Consider the following 18,408-nt stretch of genomic DNA (forward strand, 5'->3'; position numbering starts at 1 on the left):
AAGCTTGCTTAAGCTTTTAGTTTAGTATAAACTGCCAATATATTAGTGCACAAAAAGTTTATTGCAAGCTCAGCACTTTAAGCTGCATCCATGGTTGCGGCTATAATTGAGGTTGTAGCAAGGACGGTCCTTGTGAATAGTGCTAATTGCCTGTGTTTCCAATCCCCTTCCTCTACTATCTATGCTGCAATCCAGTGAGTTTTTCATGATAGATCTGATGTTTTGCATGATAGATCTAGATGTTCTGTTCTAGCTAGATCTATGCAGTAAGGATGCATTCATACTTCAGCTATGCTAGCACATCAATATAATTATTATGGTTCTTGTGCAGTCGATAACGAAGAAGCACATAGTGAGCGTTCTCCGGTTCGGGAAGAGGAGCTGGGCCACAGACAAGTTCTCCTACTCACAATGCTACCTGCAGACTGAGCCGGTACCTTTTTATAGCCGCAATATAAATTCATTGTTTCTGGCGATTGTTTTCTTTTTCATTATCTGCCGGGTTTTGAATTAGCAGACGGTCCAGCGTTGGAAGACAAAGGTTCAAAGGCCGAAGGTCCCCCCTCCCCCTTTTCTTCAAGTTCATCAGGTGGATCATGTATATGTATCACTCTCGCTGTGCATCGAAAGTTTTCCTGCAAGTATGAAGGGAAAGAAGAAAGAGATGCCACAAGATATGATTCATGATCCGCCACCACCACATGCATCACTGGGCCACAAACAAGTTCTTATGCCCACAATGCTACCCAGGGGCGTAGCTACCATTGTTTCCTGGTTGCCCAGAAACCCCCCCCCAGGAGCTGCTGAGAAAATTGGGCAGGGCTCCCTATAATTGAAATCATGCAGCCCTGCCCATCTTTTCACACGTGGCAAATCAATAATCAGAGCAGCACCGTGAAGCGTTTCACTTTGGCTTTGTCTCAGCTAGTTAGTCTCACAGCTAGCTAGCTACCTCAAACAAAGAAGACCAAGACTTAAGTTCTAGATCTAGTATCAATCCTGAATGCTCCAGTATTCTCAGACTCAGCTCTAAGCACAACTTTATTCAGGAAGTGTACAAGTTTAGAACAATCTCAGCCACATGAAACCTCTCAGGTAAATGACATTTAATTGTTGCTCAGCTAGACTAGCAATACACAATTGGCACCTGCATGCCTAGTATGTTACGTCTATAGCTAGCTAGCTTCTCACAAACATGTAAAAAAAGTCATGAACAATAGATAGTCAATAACAGTAGGTGTGCCCCAATCAAGAGGGTGTGGTACCGGAAGTGGGCGTGCCCAAAAAAATTTCGCGGCGCTATTGCGCCGCTGATTTTTCTGCAGAAACCCCTGTCTCAAAAGTCTGGCTACGCCCCTGCTACCTGCAGCCGAGTAGACTCGCAAGCCGTCACTGTTGCACGCGAACAGTGACGGCTTGCGAGTCTAGCAGCCGAGTGGTCCGGTCACCGTAAGTAGAGCTAGCTAAATGCACAGTTTCACTATAGCTAGCTGCAGCCTAAATTATACTCCTTAAATTAAATTAAACGGCTGCACAATGACTTTTTTCAAGCTTGTAAATTCATTTCCTTCCCCACAGACTGAGTTCTCGTAAGGAGGGGAACTCGTCTTGGTGCCGGAGACCACTCTACATTGAACATCTACAGCTGGTTTATCGTAAGTAAATAAACTGCAAAACGTTGCATTGACATAGTATTTTCCACTGTTTAGCTCACATGCCAAATTAATTACTGAGTGATTTTAATGAGGACTTCCTCTCCTGTCAGCTCATCACTGTGTCCATTCTTGAGAAAACCAACGAGTTGAATGAGACCAAGAGAGAGAAGGCCACCAGACTGTACACTGCCCTGCTGGGTGTGATCAAACACCACCCCCACAAGTACCACGAGTTTGTCTCCACTCTCAGACTCAACCCACTACACACTGACTTGGTCACACAATTAGATAGCAATTTTACACGTAGTTTGTCTACACGTATATATATGTACATGTATGTATATTATTATTATGATTGTGTGTTTGTTTATTTTTTGTGTCTTGAATAAGTATATATTTTATAAGACTGCTGACATTGATAAAAGTTACCGTATAGCGGGTAATTTTCGGGGGACAAAATATTCGTGGTTCAGCAATATTCAGACATTTCATGGGTAATATTTTCGTGGTTTGGAGCTTGTACTGCAGGTAAGGTAGGCAAGGTCGCTTCATTCGTGGGTAAAATATTCGTAGTCAGACCTCCAACCACAAAAAACGACAGGAGGTTTGTAAGCGGCCTGTACTCGATACTAATGAAAGTCAGTCAGTAGGAGGGGGTAATTTTGTGCATGCGCAAGCTGTCAGCAGGCCTGAAGGCTAGGAAAATGGACGTACACGTACACAGGGCTGCCAGGAATGGTGACTTTAGTGCCTTGCAATATGCCATCAAGAGGGGAGATGATGTCAACAGTGTGGATAGGGTAAGCTGGTTTGTGGGTATGTAGAGTTGAAGCTGTGCATGGGTTGCTATTAATTTGTCGTGCTCTTAAGGATTTCGATGTCGCTTGATTCCATGCTTTCCCAAATATTGCCTGTCTACCTGTAAGATCTTCGGTCACCATACAGCCGTATTCCAGGTTCCATATAATGAGTGAGCAAACCACTTCAGAACCATACTGTGGTGATAGATAGTTGATGCATGTGCTCTGTCACCAGAATATAAACTGTGGAAGAATTCCATGGAAAATTGTGGGACTTTGTTTGTGGGAAATTGTGAGTATTATTTTGGCTTATGTGTGGGATTTAATCTGCTGAATTAGAGTTAGAGTTAGGTTAACTCGCTTATTTCCAACCGAGTGTATTTTTAGAGGAGGTCATTTCATCTAGTTTGTGGTAAAGGTCACCAATGAGCATGCACAATTCAAAGAACTATCGTATGCCGGGAAATTTTCTTGAGGTGCAAAATTTCGCGTTTTTCGAGAGACAGCAGTTGACGTGAAAATTAAAACTGGTGGTTGTGGTTTCCTGGCATTGAAAAACAAATAATTATTACAACCCACAAACATTTCTGAGGGCTCTCTCGAGCCAAATAGCAAAAATGTACACCTGCAAAAATTTCCCACTATACGGTAGTTCGTTCATAATGATTTCGTTATGCCTATTGTGTAAACCTAACCACGCATATAGTGGAAATGGTCTGGTCATAGCTAATAAACTGCCTTATGTACTTTCGTGCATGGGTGGATGACGTCAGATGCAACCACTCTATTATAGTAAATAATGCCAATCCTCTTCCTTTACTTTATGATCTAGCATGCTCTCACTCTTGTAGGATGGGTGTACTCCACTCTTGTGGGCAGCCAGGGAAGGTCACACTGACTGTGTTAGAGAGCTGCTCTCCTCAGGAGCCGTGGTGGACCTGGCTAACAAGGTGAGTATCTGATACTAAACTGATGTGTCTATAGGCAGCATGTTTGTGACCATCACATCATTTGATATATAATAATTAAGGAATTATTTGCAGTATGCATTTTACACACACATATTTTTATGCTTATCTTGCTTCTTTACGTTAAGTTGCATACATTTCCTTGGTATGTTGTACATTTTTTTAATGACTGTACTTTTGTTAAATGGAGGCTGCAAAAGATAAATACACTTTAATAGCGTAGCGCATCACAGATAGTTATTTTTTGCTCGTTGCCAATCCCGTTCCTTCACTGGTCTATCACACAGATGTGTTGTTAAAATTTACTGTATGCTCTCACTCTTGTAGAATGGGTGGACTCCACTCATAGAAGCAGCCAGTGGAGGTCACACTGATTGTGGTAGACAGCTGCTCTCCTCTGGAGCCGTGGTGGACCTGGCTAACAAGGTGAGTATCTGATACTAAACTGATGTGTCTATAGGCAGCATGTTCGTGACCATCACATCATTTGCTTGTGGGTCCCTATGAGATCCCTAAGGCACTAACATTGACATGATTTACTAGTGTGTCGTACTGCATGTCCTTAATTTTGTATGTACAGCCATTGATGTGGCCGGTATTTTCCATTTTCTGAACACTGAGCACCATGCAGCAGCTTTAATATTCTTATAGGCGCTACATACATGTACAGTTGTAGGTACGTGTTCTGGTAATTACATCCCCCTGTGCATTTAGTGTCTTAAACTGACTCACTGATCCAGACTGGGTGCATGTCTATTCATAGATAAAGTAAAGGAAAGGGATTAGCAACGGAAGTAACTCATGTGATCATTTACATTTGGTTGTATGTAGATAACTGGTATAAAGTTCAATCCTTGATGCATTTGATTTCCGTAGCCAATTATTAATATGTTTTGTCTACTTATCTTATTTGTATCCATGTGTACATGGATACATTTCCTGTGTACTTTTATAAATGGGGGCTGCAAAAGATGAAAAAGTTAATAACAAGCACATCATGGATTAATTGCGTTTTTGCTTGTTGCCAATCTCCTTCCTACTTTATTTATGGTCTATCACACAGATGTATTGTCAAAAGTTACTATATGCTCTCACTCTTGTAGGATGGGTTGACTCCACTGATGAGGGCAGCCAGTATAGAGGTCATACTGACTGTATTAGAGAGCTGCTCTCCTCAGGAGCAGTGGTGGACCTGGCTGACAAGGCGAGTATCTGATACTAAACTGATGTGTCTATAGGCAGCATGTTCGTGACCATCACATCATTTGGAATTATTACATTGAATTACAAAGATTGCTGGTAATTCAATTAAAATCACCGGTTACCTTAGTAACACATTATACAGTACATGCAGTTGTAGGTGTACTGTACATTATTGTTAAGTACATGTACTGACCATTACATGTCATGTTCATTTCCTTGTTAATTTTTTTGCTTTAAACTGATGTACCAGCCATTTTTAACATGTACTGTACTAGCTGGCTTAATACGTATGACTTTTGTGCTTGTGTTGGATGTGGTTGGAAATGTAGAGCAGTGAATGTCAGTGTACATTCATATTGTGTTGTCACTGTCTCCACTCTTGCAGGATGGGAACACTCCACTCATGATGGCAGCCCTCTGGAGACGTGTAGATACAGTGAAGAAGCTTCTCTCATCTGGGGCTTCCCCTCTCTGCGCTAATAAAGTGAGCACATGTACTTTATAGAGTACATATATAGTTGCGTAGTTATACTTAACAAACAGCTTTACATGTACTGTACACCTATACCTCTTACAGTAGTTAATGACTGAACAGAGCTGTCATTTGTACCTAAACAGATATAACCAACCTATTAATAGCAATTACCATTGCTGGTATTGCTCTGTCAGCAAAGTACATGTCATACGTATTAGACCACTTTACCTCTTACAATGTACGTCTCATCCCTTCATGTGATAATCATCACAGGATGGACGGACAGCTCTGATGAGAGCCAAAGAATCAGGTTACTCTAACCCTTCAATAATAAAGCTGCTGGAAGAAGCTGCTGAATCACATGTGAGTTCATACCTCAATAATGCACACACTAATCTAGACTGGCGGCGACAGCCCCTCGTGTACTGCGAGGGACTGGCAAACTGTCTATCAGTCACTCGTCTCAGCTGCAACGAGCATTGCAGCCTATCAGATTGCTCAACGTCATATTAGCCCTGTAATTGTAACCGCACTTACACTTCAGGGGATTCAGTGCATTCCATAGTAGCTGAATCTCATAGCAAAATTTAACCACATTATCTATAACGATATTCATGTTTAGTAGTGTCATACGATCTATTACACTTCCGCTGAGACGAGTGACTGATAGGCAGTTTGCCAGTCGCTCGCGCTACACGCGCTCGGGCGGCTGTCACCGCCAGTCTAACACTAATCATGGGTGTTAAGTTTAAGATCAATGATGTACACGTACATATGAATAATATATCGTTTTTTTTTCATTAGGAATTAATGAATTAATTTTCTTTAGGAAGAAGCCAGTCTACCAGAACAGGGCAGCAGGGGAAACCCTCTCCACACCACCTGGATGTAAGTGTGTGCTTGTGCTGTATCCAGCACATGGTTCTGTGTGTTTTACCTCCTGTGTAGATCCCCTGCACCAAACCTCCGCACACCCTGATGTCACTTTTTATGGTGAACCTCAAGAGAAGGAGTTTACCTCGAGTGGTGGCCATGCCGACTTTGATAATGGAGTTCAAGTGACTGTTCTAGCTAATGCTGTCCCAGCAGGGACCTCTGTGAGCATTAAAGTCCAACCCAGCCTTGCCCCCAAGGATGTGTTTGTGATGCCTGAGGGAATTCAGTCTGCCAGTCCGTCCTACTTGATTTCTGGTGAAGGTCTAAACGGAGAGATGACCCTGAGCATGGAGCATCATGTACGAGTGTCCACCCAACAAGAAGCTGATGACCTCCTCTTTCTCCAGGCTGACTCGTCTCCCAAGAGATCTGGTTCTCATAGTGTCTATGAGTACCAAGAAATACCCAAGGGGAGGTCAGAGTTCTCTCCTGGAGGGAACACTGGGAGACTGACGCTGGGCACACGACTGAAGAACTTCTTTAAAATTGGTCAAAGAAGAAAAAAAGGTGAATATTTGAAAATGTGAATGACTTCTATTTTAACATAATGCATGTACAGGCAAGACTAACAGTAACCTCTACACTGTCAGAGTCTACCGGTCTCCTCCACACACAACTGGGGACAGGCTAGCCATCATTGCTGTCAGTCTCTTTGGGAGCTTATACGCTAAGGTAAGATTGCTCAATTGAAGTGTGCTCATTTTATGTATCTATTAAATGTACAGTTTCTGGAGACGCTTGATATAGTGTTGATCCCACGAGACTATCCCAATGTTTTGAGAGAAGCGGCTGACAGGACAACTCAAGGACCACTGACGTTTGTTGATATGTGTGCCACTCTCAACATTCACCCAGTGCAGGGATGGTCTGTGGAACCAGACAAGGAATTGGTAAAATGTGAAGTTGGATACACTCTTGAAATCACATTCTCTTCATTTTCAGATCTTGCGTAGTGGAGTGGATCAGCCTGAGATGGAGAAGTACAGACCTGAGGATCTCCACGACTACCCTCCCAGGATAATCTGCAGGCTCTTTCCTGAGAAGAATGCTCCCAAGAGAACCACCTGTACCATCTCCTTGTCTGGACTACTGCCACAGGTCAAAGTTCACCTATCATTGAAAATACTCACCCCCAAAGTTGCTGTGGATACTACTAAACTACAGGTATTCACGTTTGTACAGTGTAGCCTCTTGAAATGGTGTAGTGGGTACCTTTGGCAAACTAAATTTTACCCTATTAATAGAATTTTCCTCTTTTGTATACCATCATGCGTGCTTGTACACCTCCCTCCTAGACTGCACTGTTGAGTACTAGTGTATGAGAACCTGACCAAACTGTTATACTGATTGTCTCCATATTGTACAGGAGGTGTGAGAGGTGTGGTCACTGGCTCGGACTGTATACAGGTATCCTGCATGTACTGCTTATATACAGTTTAGCTGTAAATGGGTAATAATCAGTTTGCAACTGAAGTTGATGCAATTAAGTATTTACATTTTGCTTTATGCACTGAAACACAGTGATTCTCACAGTCTAAGTGTACCTGCTTCCTCAGGTTGAGGCTGGCGTTGCACGGAAGGTTCCGACTGTAGCCAGCACTGTGGTGGACATTAATGTACGTTTATTTTGTACGTACTTACATTGTAATTATAGCTGTGAGTTAGCACAATTAACCGTGTATATACACTGCTAAATGTTGCTTGGCTGACCTACATTGTATGCATGTCCATGTTACAGTACTGTATGTTGGCAATCTCATTTCTTTTTGCTTAATTATCTTCTGTAGGAAGCCACTGAAGTACTGAGGAGAACAGTTGGTGAGATGACCACCTCACAGCTTGACTCTACTGTGGAGACTGTACTGTCACTAATGGAGAAAATGACAGCTGCACTTCAGTGAGACGTCTACTGTTTTAATGGTAGTGCTGTATTCACAATATGTCCCACCTCAGGTCATCTTCTCTGAGTGAGCTGACAGCCCACACTGACTCCATACGGACAAATGTTAGGTCCATTCGTCGACTGGCCAGAAAGATTGTCAAGGAGTGCAACATTGGAGCCAGTCTCTCTAAGATGGAGACTTTATCTCATCAGCTTGGACGGTTGGCCGAGGACAAACTCGAAGACTGTCAAGGTGAGAATACATTGTACCAGGCAGGGTTTGGGGCAGGGGGAGAAAACTTCCCCCCAAAAACGGAATAATGGCATCATCAATTTATTCAACAACAACCAGACTGTACTGTATTAAACACTGTGATATGTACACTATTATCTCTGCCCTACTATAATGCATATAATGGACTCAGGGTTTCATCTAGTGGGGGGGGGGGGTCGGGGGTCAGGGATGAACAATCACACTAAAATACTCAGCTTCCTCCTTGTAGAATATTGACATCATCACAATGTAGGTACATGTAACCACAGTCATAAGGTAGAATCTACGTACTGTCTATGATGTGCAATATGCCACTATACACTGTGATGCATTAGCATGTAATAGGGGGTGTGGTCAACAGCGTGGCCAAACATTATGCCACCCCCCCCCAACTTTTGATCCTAGATGAAACCCGGATGGTGAGTGTAGGCCCCAACAATTCAACAATTGTGCGGTGCGCTCTACCGCACATCCTCACACAAATGTTCATCCTAGATGAAACTCAGTACATGTGTATGTTGTATACTGTAATATTAACTGTCAGGAGCTTATTTACTCTGGAGCTCTTTGTTGAACTGTATGCAATCCACGTACACCATTTCCTTTGCTGACCCTCACCCTATCCACACTACAGGCCTGGCAGAGAGTGTTCAAACAATGCCAAGAACAATTGATGGTAAAATTACATAGTACATGTGTTAGCGTATTATTTGTTTTGTGATGGACCTGTATTTTTATCAGTTTGAATGCACGTATAATTATTATTTGGATGATGTAATCGGACTATGAATTGTGAGTCACGTGGTCATGTACTGTCATGCTCCCTCATGATTGTTATGCCTTGATGCGTATGGTCCATGCAGGGGCACACAGTCATCTGTTTGTGTGTGCATGTGTGTGTGTGTATTCCAGCTGTAACTGTTCCTTGTAACTAGCAATAATAATAGAATTGGTGATCTTTACCAAATCACCAAACCATCAAAGAAGAGAAGAGACCCTGCATGCTGGTGCAACTTACAGAGCTCTAGATCTTGTGAAACTACTCCTAAGAATGAGGAAATATGACATTGCTAGTAAAGTGTTCAAACATTGCCAAGAGAATGGTAAACTTACATAGTACATGTGTAGCGTAACATAATCTGTTTTGTGATGGATCCATACTTGTGAGTAGAATTTGAATGCTCCTAATTTATACTAGGGATGCATTTGTGAGTCAGAAGTATGTGATCCTCTACCTGCCTACATTGTACGAGAGCTTAGCTTACAAGCCCCCTCATAACAATGACCTCAAGGACTGATAATGCATTTATCATACACATGAATTGTGTGACATGACTATGTGCTACTGATTCAATGTTACAGTGTTGTACAGTGCGTGAGGTGTGTGCCAAGTTCACCTCCATGCCATTGTCACTGAGGTGACGAGTACTGTCTCAATACTAGCCCTTTAAAATGTACACATTTACAATCTGGCCACTTTAATTACAAGTGGTTGTTAACGTGAGCTAGTTTTGTAGTAGCTAATAGCAGATTTACTTCTGTTGGGAAGTCACATTTCTTTGCTACCATTTACTCACTGTACATGCAGGCGTATAAGTCGGTTGTCATTTGAATATTTCTTCTCTTAATTAGAGTGTGTGAGGAGGAGGTCAAGGCGAGGATGGGATTGGTGGAGTGTGTCAACCACAACCTAGTGGAGCCCTACCATCATCTACGAGAAACACGGTGACTATGTACTCTGAACCTTCATACCTTGGTTACTACACAAGTGAAACCTCCGAAAATGTGTGCAGCATTTATTTGACGTTTGTTCTCTGTATTGAACCTGAGGTGGTCCTTTATTCAGTGGTACCTATAATGTAGGAAAGTGATTTTGTAGACTGAAGCAGTGTCCTTTGTAGCTACACAGAGAGATGTTTAATTGAGTGTCCTTTATTCAGAGGGCCCTTTATCAGAGGTTCCACTGGTATTCATATTGATGTTGGTACTGTGTTTCCTGTGTAGGTGAGTATGAGATCAAGTTCACTCTGCTGCTAATGCCCAATGGACCACAAAGGTGAACATCTGAAACTCTCCTGCCTGTACAATTCATGTTGTGTAGTGTAGGCTGTGTGTATCACAGTGTTCTATAGTGCATGAAGTTTGAGGTGTACGTACGTATGACATCATTGCCATTGTTTGTCTGGTGTGTTCATGCACTGTATTGGTTTGATTGTGTGTACACTACAACATTCAGTGATTTGTCATTCCTCACAGACTCACCAGTGGCTCCTTTGACCCTGCATGAGCTAGTGTCTTCACAGCTGAAACTGGAAGACCCTCAACTGAATGTGAGTACATACAAATTAATTAGGACAGTCAGTTATTTCATGGGAAATTCCTTTAAACTTGTTCCAAGGTCTGTTTCAAAGCCGTCAGAAAATTCTAAAAATTGGGAAATTAGATCAATGAGATCAATGATACTAGTTACGGCCATTGAAACCCCCCCTCCGTTTAATTGCTCCTTGGAGGGTGAGCCGGACTATGTTTAATGACTGGTTAGGCAGCCCCTCTAATTAATTAGAGGAATGCAACCCGCTAGTTAAATAATAATAAGGCATTTCTATTACTCCCCTAATTAAGTACTTGGGGGTAAAGACGTGGCCTAGCCACCAGTCATAGCTTCAGCTCAGTCATGCCCTAACCACATGCAGAGAAGTTTACCCTAACCCTTAACAACAGATATGAAGAGCAAGCATTACTATACAGTATAGTTATGGCAGCTAAAAGAGTCCCCAAACCATTGAGCTTTTAGAAAATCATTGACAACGATGCTTATTTATGGCAAGAGCACTTATCTACTCTTAGTTACGGCCATTAAACTGCACAACCTCCCCCATCCCTTAATTAATGGTTTGGGGACTCTTTTAGCTGCCATGCATAACTTGAATTCCCTGTATTTAATGTCTAGAAAGTATGAAGGTCTCTTTAAAAATTGTGAAATTGGATCAGTTACGGCCATTGACAGTTGTTCAATCCTCCCTCTGTTTAATAAATGGTTTGGGAACTCTTTTAGCTCCCATATAACTTAAATTCTTAGGTATCTAATTTTTAGCGTATAGAAAATAGCTAATGCTTGCTCTTCATATCTGTCTTTCCATATTCTGTTCCATTCCGCATTCCTCCTTTTACAACATGCCTTTCCACTTCCTCCTATTGTGTACTACCAGCCATATACAGTGTATTGTACATGTACTGAGTCTATTTGTTCACATTACATGTACTTAGGTCTCCAGTGTGTGGGCGTATCATGCTCTAACCATTTCCTCTCTCCTGCAGGTAACGCTGGCTACAGTGTGCTGGTGAGCTGCAGTGAGAAGATAGTCCAGTCACTCTCTGAGGACCCGAAGGCCTTGGCCCTCCACCTCCTGTCAGCTGGGCTCATCACTGTGTCCATTCTTGAGAAAAGTAACAAGTTGAATGAGACCAAGAGAGAGAAGGCCACCAGACTGTACACTGCCCTGCTGGGTGTGGTCAAACACCACCCCCACAAGTACCACGAGTTTGTCTCCACTCTCAGACTCAACCCACTACACACTGACTTGGTCACACTATTAGATAGCAAGTACACGTAGTTTGTCCGCACGTACGTACATGTACATGTAATCATGTTATACGATTTAACGATTGTGCGCACATTATTCTTTAGCTTTGTGTGTCTTGAATATAAACTACTGACATCGTTTTATATATTATACCAGGCCTAAAAAAAAAACTTGTGTGTCTTTACGAGACTAATGAATTGTCGGTAAGGAGAGGTCCAAACAAAGGGGCGTGGCTACTAAACCAGCCAATGTCGACCTTTGAACCTTGCATATAAATACACGTTTTAATGGTAAAAAACCGTTAATATTAAATCATAATCTATGGTCGAATCACCAATTTTTCTTCAGAGCTTGCAATTGCATATTGAGAGATGAGAGCTAGCTAGCTAGCTAGCGCCTGGGGCTAGGGGGAACAGACTGCAGTCGTTGTGCTATAGCTTCCTTGTGGTGAACCATGTATCCTCTACTATCTATGGCACAAGTAAGATAAAATGATAATGTCTCAGTACACAGTGCAATAGCTAGCTGGTAGCTACATGGTATAGATACATGTCTGATGTAGATCTAGTATCGTAAAGACAGACCCTTTGCACCACCTCCACTCTTGTTTCTTTTTTCCCGCTATGTCCATTTACTCCATACGTTTTATACTATCTCACTTGTAATTGTTGTTTCACCATTTCCCAGGCCGTACTGTACAAGTGAAAGCAATCCTTGAGATCTGCAACGTCTTGGTCTATAAAGAGGCTGGTATCTATTGTCGTTCACTTCTCATTTCTGGATTCTTTACCCATGTTCCTGTGCATCATTACTGTGTGGCTTGTGCTACACTGAGTGTACATATTTTTATCTTCAAATTTTGAGTGGAGTTCTACTTGGGCTATTGTAGTATTGTCCTTGGGACCGAGGCTATAGGACTGCTCTGCCTCATATAAGTGAAGAGGCGAACACAGATGGCAGAATGTTCTTTCACAATAATGATTGTTTTTGTGCAATAAAACAATGTTTGCTGTATTAACTTCAATTACTCGTTTAGTCTTACAACATGTTAACGTTGGGATGCATGAGCACATTAATTTAATACCCTGTATGGATCTAAATGCATGCACTAGATCTAATTGAGCATAATCCTCTGGAGCCGCCCCCACATCACAGACAAAAATAATTATAAGGTCAAAGTCCTCTGGAGCCGCCCCCACATCACAGACAAAAATAATTATAAGGTCAAAGTTCACGTACGAAAAATGGACATACTTGTAATCAGTGCTGCCAGGAATGGTGACTTGAGTGCTTTAAAAGATGCTATCAGGAGGGGAGAGGATGTCAACAATGAGGATTGGGTAATTATATATAAGCTAGCTGGTTTGTAGGTACCGTAATACCTCGATTTAAGGCGACCCTCCAAATATGCGACACCCAAGCCGGCCGGAGCTTCAGCAATTTTCGGACTTCTGAAAGTAGCAACAGCTGCGTTGACAATTATTTTTTATTGTCGCGTTCTAAATAGAGGTAAATGTAGCCGCTCACTAGCCTCGATTGTAGCCCACAGGAAAATCAATGTTTTTAAGCGGCCTGAAATCAGGGCAAGTTAAATTTACCTCCAATTAGATGCGACCCTCTAAATATGCGACACCAGGACTCCAATATTCCAAAAGAAGCGACCTCTGGCTTCGTAATTATTAAAAAGTGTCGCTTTAAATCGAGGTCTTACGGTATGTAGAGCTGCTGTGAAAGTCTGTTTTTGCTAACTGTTTGTAGCCTCGAGACCAGCCGTTCGTTATCTGAAAGAATGCCTGGTCAAGTTCCAATGTACCAATATAATCCACTGTACTTTCTTGCCGATTTGTGTCCATGTGGACCAACTGAGTTGCATAAATTTCCTTTTTAACTATGGTCATACAGATTGTAATAAATGACTGCGATCTAGGAATGTGTCATATCCTAGGCAAGGATATTACTATCTTTTGGCAGTACCGGTCTAAGCAGATGTCACATGCCCTGTCACGCTAGAGGGGTTAGGGGTCACGTGACTGCGGTTAGGTTTGGGGGAGTACTGAGAGGGGCCCCTGCGATTAGCATTAAGCACGTAGGCCCTCATTCAGCCCCCCAACCGGTATATCAACATCGTCGGATGGAAAATAGAAAATATAGGTCTTAACCTCTGTGAGTGGGAGGGTGGGAGGCATAAGATTTGAGCAGTCAATTTGTCTGTGGCTCGCTGACTTCAGCACATGGAACCATAATGAGTATCTGATACTAAACTGATGTGTCTATAGGCAACATGCTGGAATTATAGTCATTTAGGAATTATTTGCATGTACGTGGACATTGCCGTCATTTTCACCTACCGTATATCTTCGGACACTCTTCTAGGCAAATTTCGTTGTTCTAATACAACGGAAACTCCGCTACTTTAATATTACTAAATATTTGGACAATACCTTGAGCAACGTAGCTTTATAGCCGGCCAGTAAGAGTGTTGCAGGTAGATAGCTTTGAGGATTAGCTAGCTTGTGCAACTCTTCTATTAAACTTAGCTAGCTCGCATGCAGCTGCTTGCTTGTTCTAATCATCGGACACTACGCGTGCTCTATAAAAAATCTGTTCCAATTATACCCGGACAATTTCCAAAATAATTATTTTTTGCTGTCTGATAAATTGGAACATAATTACGGTATAATTATGCTGAATAACTGTGGACAAGAATTCCATGAAATTGACTATTATTTTGGTTTGTGTGGATTTTAATCTACCGTCACTCAACTACGAGCTAACTTGCTGAAAGGTTAGAGTTAGTGTTATGTACTTTTGTGTGTGAGTGGATGACGTCAGATGCAACCACTCTATTATAATAAATATTGCCAATCCCCTTCCTTTACCTTATTTATGGTCTATCACACAGATGTGTTCTCAAAGTTACTGTATGCTCTCACTCTTGTAGAATGGGAACACTCCACTCATGGAGGCAGCCAGTGCAGGTCACACTGACTGTGTTAAAGAGCTGCTCTCCTCAGGAGCCGTGGTGGACCTGGCTAACAAGGTGAGTATCTGATACTAAACTGATGTGTCTATAGACAGCATGTTCGTGACCATCACATTATTTAGATTGCTGGCAATTCAATTAAAATCACCGGTTACCTAGTAACACATTATACAGTACATGCAGTTGTAGGTGTACTGTACATTATTAAGTACATGTACTGACCATTACATGTCATGTTCATTTCCCTGTTGATTTTTAAACTGACGTACCAGCCGGTTTTAATATTCACATGTACTGTACTAGCTGGCTTAATACGTATTACTGTGGTTGAAAATGTAGAGCAGTGAATGTCTGTATTGTTCAATGTACATTCATATTGTGTTGTCACTGTCTCCACTCTTGTAGGACGGGACCACTCCACTCATGGAGGCAGCCTACTGGGGACATGAAGATACAGTAAAGACGCTTCTCTCATCAGGGGCTTCCCCTCTCTGCACTAATGAAGTGAGCACATGTACTTTATAGAGTACATAGTTGCGTAGTTATACTTAACAAACAGCTTTACATGTACTGTACACCTATACCTCTTACAGTAGTTAATGACTGAACAGAGCTGTCATTTGTACCTAAACAGAAATAACCAAAATCTTAATATGCAATTACCGTTGCCAGTATTGCTCTGTCAGCAAAGTACATGTCATACGCATTAGACCACTTTACCTCTTACAATGTACGTCTCATCCCTTCGTATGATCATCATCACAGCGTGGACGCACTGCTCTGATGGTGGCCAAGAGATCACCTCTCTCTAACCCTTCAGTAATCAAGCTCCTTGAGGAAGCTGCTGAATCACATGTGAGTCCATACCTCAATAATGCACACACTGATCATGAGTGTTTTAGTTTACATAATTATGTACATGCACATTAATGAATCGTTTTCTTTTCAATTTACTTTGCCAATTTTTGATTATTTTCACTGATGAGCTCGTACTTTTCTTTGATACATTAATACTGTCAGTGATGTAATTTAGTGGTCTTAACTGTATTACAGTTCCCAATATTACACACACCCAAACAAGCATAAATACCATTACATGTGCCCCCCCCCCCCCCCCCACACACACACACACACACTCAGTCACGTCCGCAGTCTGTTCCAGTCCTCCCTAAGAACTGGACTGTTGTCACTGACACAGAAACGTGAGTGACTATTGCACAGTTGAGTCACTAGCTTTATGAATGTGAGTCAACTTTAGGAAGAAGCCAGTCTACCAGAACAAGGCAGCAGGGGAAACCCTCTCCACACCACCTGGATGTAAGTGTGTGCTTGTGCTGTATCCAGCACATGGTTCTGTGTGTTTTACCTCCTGTGTAGATCCCCTGCACCAAACCTCCGCACACCCTGATGTCACTTTCTACGACATGCCTCAAGAGAAGGAGTTCACCTCCAGTGGTGGCCACGCTGACTTTGATAATGGAGTTCAAGTGACTGTTCCAGCTAATGCTGTCCCAGCAGGGACCTCTGTCGGCATTAAAGTCCAACCCAGCCTTGCCTCCAAAGAGGTATTTGTGATGCCTGAGGGCATTCAGTCTGCCAGTCCGTCCTACTTGATCTCTGGTGAAGGTCTACACGGAGAGGTGACCCTGAGCATGGAGCATCATGTACGAGTGTCCACCCAACAAGAAGCTGATGACCTCCTCTTTCTCCAAGCTGACTCATCTCCCAAGAGATCTGGTTCTCATACTGTCTATGAGTACCAGAAAATACCAGAGGGGAGGTCAGAGTTCTCTCCTGGAGGGAACACTGGGAGACTGACGCTGGGCACACGGCTGAAGAACTTCTTCAAAATTGGACGGAATAATAGAGGTTAATACTTAGAAAAATGAATGACTTCCAATTGACCGATTATATTATATGTACAGGCAACACAGACAGTAACCTCTACACTGTCAGAGTCTACCGGTCTCCTCCACAAACAACTGAGAACAGGATAGCCATCATTGTAGTCAGTCTCTGTGGGAGCTTATACGCTAAGGTAAGATGGCTTAAATTGAAGTGTGCTCATTTTATGTATCTACAGTTTCTGGAGACGCTTGATACAGTGTTGATCCCACGAGACTATCCTGAAGTGTCTTCAAAGTCAATTGACAGGACAAGTCAAGGACCACTGACGTTTGTTGATATGTGTGCCACTCTCAACATTCCCCCAGTGCAGGGATGGTCTGTGGAACCAGACAAAGAATTGGTAAAATGTGAAGTTGGACATACTCTTAAAATCACATTCTCTTCATTTTCAGATCTTGCGTAGTGGAGTGGATCAGCCTGAGGTAGAGAAGTTCAGACCTGAGGATCTCCACGACTACCCTCCCAGGATAATCTGTAGATTCTTCCTTGAGGAGAATGCTCCCAAGAGAACCACCTGTTCCATCTCCTTGTCTGGACTACTACCACAGGATGAATTTTACGTATCATTGACAGCACCCACTCCCAAAGTTGCTATGGATACTACTAAACTACAGGTATTCATGTGTTCAGTGTACGTATAATTATAGCATTATTGTGTATATTGCTGTAGCTCATGTTAGTGTCAGTGGTGATGATCCCAAGGTGTGCTTTTAGCACGGTGTACATATACATGCATGTATATACATACATGTACAGTATCGATTAGTATTCTAGTAGACGTGCATTGCATGGATAATTGAAGCGTGGAATATGTATTATATTGTATTGCTCTTCACAGGACCATGATACAGTCAGAGAAGAGGTGCCTTCTAAATTAGGTATGTCAGCAGGAACAAGGCTATAACTATAATATTGTGTGTGGAAGTGTTCTACAGTAGCGGTCAATATAAAGTACAGTGACGCTACTGTACCAAACACAGTTCTTGTCTCACTATAATCTGAACTAGCTTACGTCAGCTGGTAACTGACCAGACTCAGTCTGCAGAAGCATTATTATTTGTTTTTTACTTAATAGGCATAATTATTCTATACTGCAGATAATTCATCTGCCCCATATCTTACGTACCTGTAATTATATCTCCAACATTACCACTACAATGTGGAAGCTGCTTTGGTGTTATGGTAATTGTTCACTCCACTAATAATTATAGGACCATCCGCTAAACAAGTCACTCTTCAAGAACTAGTAGAGCAATACAATCTGACTGACGAGCAACTCAACAGTGAAATAGAGGTTCCTGATACTCCCGAATTGGCCTTATGTTTTGATGATGTGGAACTTTATTCGAGTGCAATGGGGCTAGCTATTGCTGAACAAGCCGATGTGAACCAATCACGTGGAACTCAAGCAGCCATGATGAAGTGCTTGCAAATCTGGAAACAACATAATCCTTCACAAGCAACTTACAGAGCTCTACTGGATATCGCACTGAGATTGGGGAAAGGAGACACAGCTCATCAAATCTGTCAGCAATTGACCCAACGTAAGTACATGTACACATGTTACTACATGTCAGGTGATAACCACCCTCCGCCTAAGCCCTCTACTAAGTAGCTGTTCAAAATTTGACTCAAGATTGAACTCACAACAGAGAAGACATTTGCCACAATCCTATTGTGTGTGTATACCATCATGCGTGCTTGTACACCTCCCTCCTAGACTGCACTGTTGAGTACTAG

At 42.2% G+C, this 18,408-nt stretch overlaps 5 protein-coding genes and 1 long non-coding RNA gene across 7 annotated transcripts in view; 4 read left to right on the forward strand and 2 right to left on the reverse strand.

Annotated features, from left to right (window-relative positions):
- The window catches only part of LOC135334167 (selenoprotein K-like), a 148,615-nt gene that overhangs the window by 103,700 nt on the left and 26,507 nt on the right, over positions 1–18,408 (reverse strand). The gene's annotated exons all lie outside the window — the stretch shown is intronic.
- LOC135334164 (selenoprotein K-like) overlaps positions 1–18,408 on the reverse strand; it is a 95,030-nt gene that overhangs the window by 25,379 nt on the left and 51,243 nt on the right. The window lies entirely within an intron of this gene.
- The window catches only part of LOC135334125 (uncharacterized), a 54,601-nt gene that overhangs the window by 24,819 nt on the left and 11,374 nt on the right, over positions 1–18,408 (forward strand). Inside the window, exons 13-17 of one of the 2 annotated variants that reach the window (XM_064529184.1) lie at positions 6,597–6,709; positions 6,763–6,927; positions 17,061–17,282; positions 17,507–17,546; positions 17,880–18,212. In XM_064529184.1, the coding sequence (XP_064385254.1) occupies positions 6,597–6,709; positions 6,763–6,927; positions 17,061–17,282; positions 17,507–17,546; positions 17,880–18,212 (873 nt within the window). Of the gene's footprint in view, positions 1–6,596; positions 6,710–6,762; positions 6,928–11,511; positions 11,946–17,060; positions 17,283–17,506; positions 17,547–17,879; positions 18,213–18,408 lie in introns of those variants that run through there. The other variant, XM_064529186.1, reaches the window with a different exon arrangement.
- LOC135334161 (ankyrin repeat domain-containing protein 16-like) lies at positions 2,296–5,469 on the forward strand. The gene is made up of 6 exons (XM_064529237.1): positions 2,296–2,455; positions 3,307–3,405; positions 3,751–3,849; positions 4,527–4,627; positions 5,012–5,110; positions 5,375–5,469. The coding sequence occupies exons 1-5, from the start codon at positions 2,324–2,326 to the stop codon at positions 5,031–5,033; spliced, it is 453 nt and encodes a 150-aa protein (XP_064385307.1). The 5' UTR covers positions 2,296–2,323; the 3' UTR covers positions 5,034–5,110; positions 5,375–5,469.
- On the forward strand, positions 8,886–9,763 carry LOC135334171 (uncharacterized). The gene is made up of 2 exons (XR_010394208.1): positions 8,886–9,296; positions 9,556–9,763. It is a non-coding gene; the product is annotated as an uncharacterized LOC135334171 (long non-coding RNA).
- Positions 13,018–16,151, forward strand: LOC135334162 (myotrophin-like). The gene is made up of 5 exons (XM_064529238.1): positions 13,018–13,117; positions 14,719–14,817; positions 15,166–15,264; positions 15,526–15,615; positions 15,901–16,151. Exons 1-5 carry the CDS (start codon positions 13,022–13,024, stop codon positions 15,964–15,966), a joined length of 450 nt encoding a protein of 149 aa, XP_064385308.1. The 5' UTR covers positions 13,018–13,021; the 3' UTR covers positions 15,967–16,151.

The sequence above is a fragment of the Halichondria panicea genome, chromosome 3 (genome assembly GCF_963675165.1).
Source record: "Halichondria panicea chromosome 3, odHalPani1.1, whole genome shotgun sequence".
Classification (NCBI taxonomy): domain Eukaryota; kingdom Metazoa; phylum Porifera; class Demospongiae; order Suberitida; family Halichondriidae; genus Halichondria; species Halichondria panicea.

Bases quoted from the DNA above. Each gene is read 5' to 3' on its own strand.
- LOC135334161 (XM_064529237.1), top strand. From the start codon at position 2,324: ATGCGCAAGCTGTCAGCAGGCCTGAAGGCTAGGAAAATGGACGTACAC. The intron at 3,850-4,526 runs GTGAGTATCTGA...TCACTCTTGTAG, and splicing joins TGGTGGACCTGGCTAACAAG to GATGGGTTGACTCCACTGAT. The intron at 4,628-5,011 runs GCGAGTATCTGA...CCACTCTTGCAG, and splicing joins TGGTGGACCTGGCTGACAAG to GATGGGAACACTCCACTCAT.
- LOC135334162 (XM_064529238.1), top strand. From the start codon at position 13,022: ATGGACATACTTGTAATCAGTGCTGCCAGGAATGGTGACTTGAGTGCT. The intron at 13,118-14,718 runs GTAATTATATAT...TCACTCTTGTAG, and splicing joins ATGTCAACAATGAGGATTGG to AATGGGAACACTCCACTCAT. The intron at 14,818-15,165 runs GTGAGTATCTGA...CCACTCTTGTAG, and splicing joins TGGTGGACCTGGCTAACAAG to GACGGGACCACTCCACTCAT.